A 10236-nucleotide genomic window follows, 5' to 3' on the forward strand; every position below is an offset into this window, starting at 1 on the left:
CTCATGTTATACTTTCCCTAAAAGTTTGGGGTTAAATTAAATTAAAAGAATTGATAAAGGGATTTTGGTAAAGGAAGGGTGACAATTTGAAAAAAGGTTTGAAGAAATTAAATGACTGTAATCAAGATACATTGTTGCGTATATTGAGTCCATGGGGTACTAAAATGTGATGGGAAGGATTTATTTGAAATAAGCAATCAGAATGACTATTCTGGATATCAACCTTCTGAATTACCAGGGTGTCAGTCATAGAGTGTTGATAATGAAATGTTGTTTATCCATCAATGTTTTGTTTGTTGCTGATGATCAGACATATTTGCAAAGTTGGGAGACTTCTGAGTCAGAATATGTGTTTGGGTAAAATGTTCTGTCCTAAGTCCCTCGGGTCCACTTGGATCCCAGGAATAGAAGAAACTAAAGAGGTTTAAGTTTTGTTGAAGTTCTGCTATAATACTGAATTTGGAAAAATGTTTAGTTAAATAAATTGAAGCTATATAATGAAAACCCTTGCTGAGAAACATTTTAATTCCTGCATGTTTTACTTATTTTTGAGTCAATTAAGAATATTATTTTTAATATCTCCAATGGTTAAGACCTGAATTGATCAGGTAGATTCTGTGACTACTCATGTCAGATGAGGAGTATCTGCCCCAGCCAGCCTACATTCACCCACAGCCCTATTCACATGAAGAAATGCCCACCCCAGTCATACCCTACACCCCATCCATACCCTGCCCTATATCCTGTCCGAGCGAAGTGATGACTACAGCTTTAACATGGAAATCTTTGTTGTTCATCTTTGTTGTTCAAATACCATAGGAGGTGCTCAGATATCTAAAGGCGGACTCCAGCTGGAAACTGTTCCTGTGAATGATACCTCAAGGGGGAACCACATGACGCAAACCTGGGGTACAAAATTCCTGTGAGCACCACATGAAAAAGATCCAGATGTACTAGCCGAAAGTCCCCGGTCTCATCAAACGCATCAGTTCCAGTCTGTCTGTGGATATCAAGTTCTGTCCTTACAAAGAGGCAGTGTTTTGGGGTAGAGAATTCATGTCTGTACATATGAGTGATCACAGAATTGAACTAAAAGGTTTTGGAAAAAGTTGAGCAGAATGAGAGTTATAATGTGGACATTTCCTTTTCCTTCCTTTTCTGCAAATCTAATGGACATTCAGAAGCCATCCAAGAGACTTTTCTTTTTGAGTATTTTCTTTGGGACTATATTTGGCCTAAAGGCTATCATGCCCCTCCCACTTGTCTTTATGGACTGTCACGCCCCTTCCTCCCTTTTGCACTCCATGGACAGTTGCTATGCAGCTGAGATTACATGTTTGTTGTTTCCTATTTTTGCATGCTTAGAAGGTGATCTGGGTGAGGGTCAGGGGGTAATATTGGGATTGTTGTTGTAGTGTGTCTAGTACATGCTCAACCATTTCAGTGTATACTGTTTAAAGGGATGCTGGCATAGGCACTGTATTGTATATGTATTGGTTCACATGTCATCTACCAGCCTCTGTGTTCTAGGGGGAGCCTTAAGGTTATATGTGGCCTACCTGATAAAATCACTAGTAACACACTTATTGGACATAGAGGGGATGTGCATTCAGAGTCTACAGGAACTCCACAGTGCTTGACACCTTAGATCGTGCCCTACATCACACTTCATGCATGCCTCTGACCCCCATACTGAGATGTCCAAGCTACTTTCACAGCTTGCTTTTGCAGGATTCTCTGAGGGTGCCCAACAGGTCCTTAAGCAGACAGCCACTGGCCTTGGACAACAGCACGTACATTTGTTGTGAAAGACCATGCCATCCATGGATTCTGAATGATTCCAGGGGATGGTGTTACTTGGCCTCATTGGTTCCGATAGTGGTTATTCTCAGGGACAGTGAGGAACGTCACTTGCTCAAGGCTAGTGTTCGTCCTGGATGCCCCCTCAAACACCGTTATGCTAGGTCATTGTTTCTGGAAAAGAACATGACCTGGGCATGGTTCCTCTCAGGAGCCTGAGGGGGTATTGACATGATGAAAATGAAAATAATAACCAGAGTGACTCCATCTTTGTAAGTTCATATGGGATTGTGCTTAGATTCTTTATCTGCAGACTGTAGCAGTTTTTCTGTAAACATGCACATAAGGAAATATAGCTTGCATAGGCAGTCTTGTTCTATGCTGTCTAAATAAAGAGATTGTGTCACAATATGTCTGGGCCACATATCCCATGACTGTGATTCAGAAGCAGATGACATGAGTAATGATATATAATGATATGTAATGATATGTAATGATGGTGTGTAATGTGCGCCTATGTATTAACCACACCCATGTTCTATGCAATGATTGGATGATAAGGGTGCATATAAAGTGCAGCCCCTCTCACAATAAATTAGACAACTGCTAAGCTGTAAATGTGCTGGTCTGTTTTTTCGTGTTGTCTCCTAATGCTGCAGCATTAGTATAAAGGGTTTCATGAGTATTGTTAAAAACACCTATCTGGTCTTTGTCAGGTATATAGAAATACCATTTTAATCACAACAAAAATAATGGTAGTTGGAGTTTTAAGTTAGAGAATCTGTATGTCACAACTACATTAAGAACCTTTTTCCATTCCTGCTAACATTTTTTGTACACTGACCACCATGCATTATGTTAGTTGGAGTTTTACGTTAGAGGAGAATCTGTATGTTTCAACTAAAGTAAAATCCTTTTTCAGTTCCTGCACTATATTGTAAAAAAGTATTTTTTTATCAACTGTACACTGACCACCATGTATGCACAGCTCAGTGTACAGTCCAGAATCTGTAAATTGGGGGGAATAATAGTATAGTGCCAGGATGAGGTAACTCTATGTGCATGTGGCATAGTTATGTAATACATGGCCCAACACTAGAGAAGACTGACTGAAGACTCATGATAAGATGCTAAGATTGTGATTACATGGAAGAGGCAGCAATTTAACATCAAGGAGGAGCGCACATCAATATACAAGGGCAATTTGGAGGCAAACCTACCATAATGTGATAACATGCTATCCATACTTGCACATCATAACAAGAGCCCTGGGGACCCTCTATGGCACAGATCTGCTTCAAATCTCAACTCCCAACTCAGCCACCCTCCATGTTGGAAGCCTTCAGAGTGTGCATGTTTTATAATTTTTAGACCTTTTTCAGCAGTCCTCAGGCCATGATTTGCAGACACTTCTTTCTCTTTGTCTCTTCTCCGGTCCAGGAGATCCTCTCCTGATGCAGAGAGTTATGCTATTGTGAGTGATGTCTCTGCTTCATTATACAGCAAATAAAAGGCACTGTAGAGAAGATACTTAGGAGGGGGAGTCATGACCCCTATTCATTCAAAGTATGTCCTTAGACTTTTGGGTTGAATGATACTGGGTGTAATTATTTTCTGAAGACTGTGAGGAATAGCAAGCAGATTGTTATGGGAGCACCCAGGCTGAGTCGCAGCTCCCTGTGTCCATTCAGACACAGAGCTGTGGTTCGGCCCGCCCCGTCAATCTCCTGACTGGCAAACTGACTTTGATTGACAGCAATGGGAACCAATGGCACTGCTGCTGTGTCTTAGCCAATCAGGAGCGAGAGTCCCGGAGGACCGATACACTCGTGGACATTGCTGGACAGAAAGGGGGCTCAGGTAAGTATTAGTGGGGCTGCTGCACACAGAAGGTTTTTTATCTTAATGCATAGAATGCATTAAGATTAAAAAATAAACTGACTTTACAACCCCTTTAAAGTATTTTTGTTGAATGTAAAAAATCTGGTCAGATGGCTTCTACACCCCAGAGGATCTCCATCATCTCCCTGGCTGTTAGGTCAATGTAACAAAAATGAAAATTGAAGCAACACACCACTGCTACAAGGTTACAACTTTATTCCAATAAAAGTCAGAGGGACAATCCAAAAAAAGACTAAAAAAGACATGGAGAGCACATATTTCCCCATGCATATTGGTAAACATTTACTGTTCCAACAAATATCATAAACCTTTTTTTAACAATTTTTTTAAATAGTAAAATCAATGATGAATTTATCTGACATCTCTGTGTCTGCCTCCTCACTACGAGTCCATTCAACATCCATGACCCATGTTTGATACTTATAAATTCAAAGCAGTATGAAGAGTCTGGATTGTAATAAGTAATAGGAATGAATGAATGAATGAATGAAATACTTGTATAGCGCACAATGCGAACTGAATCGCCTCTAGGCGCTGTGAATAGGAACAGAAGGCTTTCAGTTGGATTCATTTGCACTTGGCTTAGGCAGGATAAACAGAGGTTATAATAATGCAGGTAAGTATGCAGAGCCACAAGCAGGGCAGATGAAGGAGGGAGGACTACATGGGGAGATAAAGGGAAGATGGAAAGGCAAAGATATGAACAGAAGGCATCAATCTGTCCTTCTCACCAATGTTCTAATACTGTCCCCATGTAGCTGGAGAACAGACCAAGGCATCCTCTTTCTATATAACAGCTGCAATTGGTAAAACTGGCCATTAGGGAGCCGAACACCGCCCTGGTTCGGTTCACACCAGAACCTTCGAACGGACCAAAAATTTGTACGAACTTTAGAACCCTATTAAAGTCTATGGGACTCGAACGTTTGAAATCAAAAGTGCTAATTTTAAAGGCTAATATGCAAGATATGCAACAGACAACACCAGCAATAAGGGGTATCTTCAGGTGTATACCGTGCTGGAGACACACGACACCCACTTTAACTCCTGCAGATGCCTGTATTAGAGAACACCAGCAATAAAGGGTAGATACAGGTGTATACTGTGCTGTGCTGGAGGCACACAACGCCCACTAACTCCTGCATATGCCTGTATTAGAGAACACCAGCAAAGGGTAGACGCAGGTGTATACTGTGCTGTGCTGGAGGCACACAACACCCACTAACTCCTGCAGATGCCTTTATTATAGAACACCAGCAATAAAGGATAGATACAGGTGCATACTGTGCTGGAGGCACACAACACCCACTAATTCCTGCAGATTCTTGTATTAGAGAAAAACAGCAATAAAGGGTAGATACAGGTGTATACTGTGCTGGAGGAACACAACACCACTTTAACTTTAAGATGCCTGAGAAAAGAACACACTGTCCCTGCCTATCTAGCTCTTTCCCTGCACGCCAGACCACACTACACAAGGCCGCTGCGCTGGCGGCCTTATATAGTGTGGGGCGTGTACTAAACCCCCTGAGCTATAATTGGCCACAGGCATCCTGCCTGTGACCAATTATGGCTCTCCTCGCTGCCGGCACTGTGATTGGCCAAGCATGCGGGGTCACAGTGCATGCTTGGCCAATCATGAGCCAGCAATGCACTGCGATGGCGTAGTACACTGTGGGCCGTTTGTGCCACATGAATTTGGTGCGAACGGTCCGCAAAGTTCTGAATTGGTCGAACAGACGAACGGCCGATGTTTGAGTCGAACATGCATTTGAGTCGAACACCGAGCTCATCCCTACTAGCCACAGATGAGTCTGTTTTTTTTTCATTCAACCAGGGGGTTAATGGGAAGCTTTGTGCTCCATAACCCCTAATTTTTTTAAACCCCCCACTAATCACCCAGCCAGATGATCCTGCTTTGTCCTGCAGAGACCCGCTTCATCTCTGCATCGCCCCCCCCCCCCCCCCCAGTCTCGTGCCACCATCATCTTCTCTGACATCATCGTTAAGTTGCAGGCTTTTCAGGTTAAGCCAGCGGCTTCACCGATGATGCGCCACCTGGCCCTTGTCCCCTAATTCTTTCCCAAAAAATGCTCAATTTCTACAGCAGAGGAGAGGAAGGGTGGATGGAAGTTCTGCTTTAAACTAAAACAAACTGACCCAATTCCCCCATTCGCAACACTCAATGTGGATAGAGGAATTCTCCTGCTGTGTCTTTGTATTCAGACTTCCCCACAGTCAGAATACACTGTTTTGTCCAATTGGAATACATTATCATCAGCGACACCTCGTGGTCCCAATGCAGCATTTTCTTGTTTGAAATATTTCTGGAAATGTACTCCCCTTTGTAAGGGGTCGACAGAGCTTATTTTACACTCATTTGTACAAACCTCCCTGTTGTTATGTTGTAACTCTTATGAAAACTCAATAAAAATTACTGAACCAGATATATTTCAGGAAAAATACTGCATTATGACCACTAAATGGCACTTAATGCGGAGGTCCACTGACCATTCATATTTTTTTTTTTAACCATGCTTTGAATAAAAAACAAAGTTTTAAAAATTGTGGATGGCCGGTTCCATCTTAGATGCGGTGAATGCTGAGTTACCAGAATTCTCGTTCTCGTTCACGCGCATGCTCAGTGTTAACGGGGTCCAATCAAGAGCTGGGACCCCGTGGAGAGAGGGACAGCGCATCCCCGCCAAAGAGATTAAGGGGCTCAGGTAAGTAAAATGGAGGTCCAGTGACTGCCTGGTGTTTTTTCACTTTAGTGCATAGGATAAAATTGAAAAAAACATGAGGGTTTACAACACCTTTAAATGTAGTGTTGAAAAAATGGGTAAAAGCGTTTCTTATGCAGCATGTCATTGTCACACATGACATTGTTCAGTAAAGATGGCGTGGGGTCAGCAACCTTTTGGTCTAAGCATGGAGATCTGCCAGAAGTTTGGCCCAGTGTAGCTCCTGTCCACCAAACAGCATTGCTTCATTTAGCTTGGAATGTCCTGTTGGCTCTGGGATGCTTGGAGGGACTGATCATTCTGAATAGCTAGATTAGTGTTTCTCAACCTTTTTACCTTGGAGGAACCCCTGGCAAAAAGTTTGAGATCTCGAGGAACCCTTGAAATGTTCACATCTACAGTTCACGGGACACGGATCCCCTGATGAAGTCACGTGATTGATGGAACGCATATGGAGTGGCCGTGAATCGAATGTAATACCGGAAGTGACGTAAGACTGGTAGAGGATGCCAGGCAGTAATTTTTCTGTTAAGCTGTTACCGTTCTTATTCAATGTGAGAGTCCAATTGTTTTTATTAATAAATTGAATGTTCCTGATTTTAAATACTACACTATTGGAGCCTCTTTTCCCCTCCCTTTGTTTTCTTATTGAGCGGCATATTATTGCGGAGGTAGCAACCTGGTGTATAGTACATCTGCTACAGGGATGGATGGCCCCCTGGTGGTCTAATACATGCGCCCACATTACCGAGCTGTAAAGTACAACAGTGGAAGACCCCCTGGTGGTGGACAATAGGACAAGCAGAAGATTTATCTATACTTGATGCGATTATAACTAAGGAGTGGAGATGAGAGTTCTGAGAGCCCAGATTGTGATTCCATTCATTGTTCTTTTCTGCTTATGGGAACCAGTTTCAGTGCCCTTGTGTGGTTTATGCTACTAAGAGACTGACTTATATGGATTTATGAAATGGTGCATACTTTCCTCAATATTTTGGACTAATATTAGTGTTTTCATTACGTTCTATTCATCAGCACTTATCACTTTATGATTGTTACATTGTCTTATACACAATTTTTTTTTGCGCAGGATCATTATGCACTTTATTTTTTGATTTAGCATTATGTTAATGCTAATAAACCCTGCTGCATCTTTTAGAATTTTAATTGCAATTTGCACGTGTATTTGCACGTATTTGTTTATTATTGTTGATATTGCACGCTCGCAATAAGCCCACTGACAGCTGTTGACTCATCGTTTGTCAAGGACGTGGTGACCGGCAAAACATATAAAAAATTGCATCAAAAATGCCCCAATTGCGTTTCTGGTGTAGCTCCATTGAAGTCTATTAGCCACAAATCGTGGGAAAAAAGTCACTGACCCTTTCCAATAATTCACCGGCTGTAAAACGCATGGATGTGAACTAGCACTGGAGGAAACCATGTTAAATGAACTGTAGTGCGTTTCTGCAAACTGCAAAAGGCACAAAAAAAGCATAGGTGTGAACGTAGCGTAAGGGAAGTTTTAAGAGGTACCATGGAATAAAGGTCTGAAGGGTGGTAACCTTTTTTTAGGAGCCCAATTTGGGCAATTGAACTCTAATACCAATTTATTATTAAGCATTGCTTCAGTACGGTAGAAGTCTAATATTTGAAGACCAGTGAACACCAAGTTCTCTACAAGTTTAAACAGATATATCTTAATAATTTAACGTTTACCAAAGGTTTTAAATAACTAGCCTTTTGTTTATATACAATATCTTTAAACTGTCGTTGATCTCTTTATTTCTCAAGCTGTATATGAAAGGGTTTACAAAGGGAGTAAACACTGTATACAACAAGGACATCATCTTACTGATTGTTCGTGATTGTCCTTCCTTTGGAATCATATATGCAGCAATTAGGGTTCCATAAAATAGAAACACAACAATGAGATGGGAGCTACAAGTGGAAAAGGATTTCAGTCTTCCAGAAAAGGAGGATATCTTTAATATTGTTAAAACAATATAAATATATGAAACCACTATCACTAGGAAGGGGAATATTAGCACAGGAACACACAACAAGGTCATTTCCATTTGAACTCTGGATGTATCCGAGCAAGAAAGTTCTACAAGAGGATTGAAATCACAAAATATAGAGTCAATAACATTTGGTCCACAGAATTCTAATTGACATATTTCAAGTATTGGTATTAATCCCAAAGAACAGCTGAAAATCCAGGATACAAGAACTAGTTGAATGCAAAGTGTTTGTTTCATAATGGAGACATAATGCAAAGGAGAGCAGATGGCTAGATAGCGGTCATAGGACATCACTGTCAGAAGGAAACATTCAAATCCTTCTGTTGAACCAAAGACATAATATTGAGTGATGCAACCAGAAAATGATATGGAGGTCTTCTCATGTAGAACAATATCTAACATCTTTGGAGCAATATCTGTGATCAGCATGATGTCAGATATAGAGAGTTGAGAGAGGAAGAAGTACATGGGAGAATGAAGGGTCTTGCTATAATATATCAGCATGATGATTAAACAGTTTCCACATATTGTCACAATGTATATAATAAAGACCAAGGTGAAGAGCAGAAGATTAAATACGGACATTTTGTTAAATCCCAAAAAGAAGAATGTGGTGACATTACCTTTATGTGTGGTCTGTGTGAAAGCAGAATACAGTTATATAACTTTATGTTTTATTTTTAAATATGCTCAGAGAATGTTTTCTTTGCTAATTGGGCAGTCTCTATTCTTTTGGTTAATTTTTAATGTGAGAAAAATGACATAACCATTGAGAAGAAGTGGAACTTTGGGCAAATAAAAAATAACATATATACTGTACATACATGATATGTTTAAAAAAAAAAAAAAAAAAAGCTTTGCAAAACGACATTTACATAGCAAGAATACACAATTCAAAGAAGATGGATAGATTAAGTTATAAGTAATTTTTCATAATGATTACTATTTCAATTAACTAAATATTAACCATTTTAAATTGGTGAATTTAGTCTGAAATAAAAAAAAAAAAAAAAAAAAATACTTACTCTATTTACTAATGATCTCTGATGAAAACTCATATTTTTGGATCATTTAACTTAAATTTTAAATAAACCCAAAAAAATGTACAACAGAAAATTAGAGATTCAGTATTAAAAGTGTAACAATAGTACATGAATTTCTTCATGAGAGAGTTTTCTACACGTTTTTCTATTGAGCATGGAATAAAAGCAGAATGTCATGAATAGAAAGAATTAAAAAAGAAAAGAAAAAGAGCAAAGGGAGTGAAAATACTGCCAAGTATGTCAAAATAATGTCAACAATGAAATATATAGTTGTGATTCAACAAATCTTCTTCATAGGAGTTTTTATTTTTATTTTAACAGTGTTTCTATTTAACAGGGAAAATAATAGCCCTACAAAGTCATGAATGGAAAGAAAAAAAATAGAAAGAGAGGGAGAGATACAATAATAATAAGTATCTTATATATCTGGTGTAAATGTAAAGTATATGATGTGTATCGGTGGATAAGCTCAGTTGACTAAACAGGAAATCTGTTTTCACACAAACATTTATATGTTTCTTTGCAGATTAAAGATTCCATAGAGAGTAAGTAAGATCTCTTTGGGTTTATGTTTGTGACTGTAATAAAAATAAATGTATTTTTTTCAAAATAAAATACTCAATACAATACAATACAGTACTAGTAAATAATTGCTCAGAAACTGTTAAAAGTTAAAGGAAAGCTAGAGTTAGGCTTTAAAGTCTAACTTCAGCTTTCCTTTCA

At 39.5% G+C, this 10236-nt stretch overlaps 1 protein-coding gene across 1 annotated transcript; it reads right to left on the reverse strand.

The window, feature by feature from the left end:
- Positions 1-8173: 8173 nt before the first annotated feature.
- Positions 8174-9981, reverse strand: LOC143964065 (olfactory receptor 6N1-like). The gene is made up of 2 exons (XM_077473772.1): positions 9496-9981; positions 8174-9106 (listed from the first exon to the last, which is right to left on the reverse strand). Exons 1-2 carry the CDS (start codon positions 9526-9528, stop codon positions 8174-8176), a joined length of 966 nt encoding a protein of 321 aa, XP_077329898.1. The 5' UTR covers positions 9529-9981.
- Positions 9982-10236: the final 255 nt, after the last annotated feature.

This window comes from Lithobates pipiens, unplaced genomic scaffold (assembly GCF_037356315.1).
Source record: "Lithobates pipiens isolate NorthernLeopardFrog02 unplaced genomic scaffold, aLitPip1_a1.2 Scaffold_8, whole genome shotgun sequence".
In the NCBI taxonomy this organism is placed as follows: Eukaryota; Metazoa; Chordata; class Amphibia; order Anura; family Ranidae; genus Lithobates; species Lithobates pipiens.

Coding starts and splice junctions, on each gene's coding strand:
- LOC143964065 (XM_077473772.1), bottom strand. CDS start 9,528: ATGAGTTTTCATCAGAGATCATTAGTAAATAGA. Junction 9,107..9,495: donor AGAGATCATTAGTAAATAGA/GTAAGTATTTTT, acceptor GCTTTCACACAG/ACCACACATAAAGGTAATGT.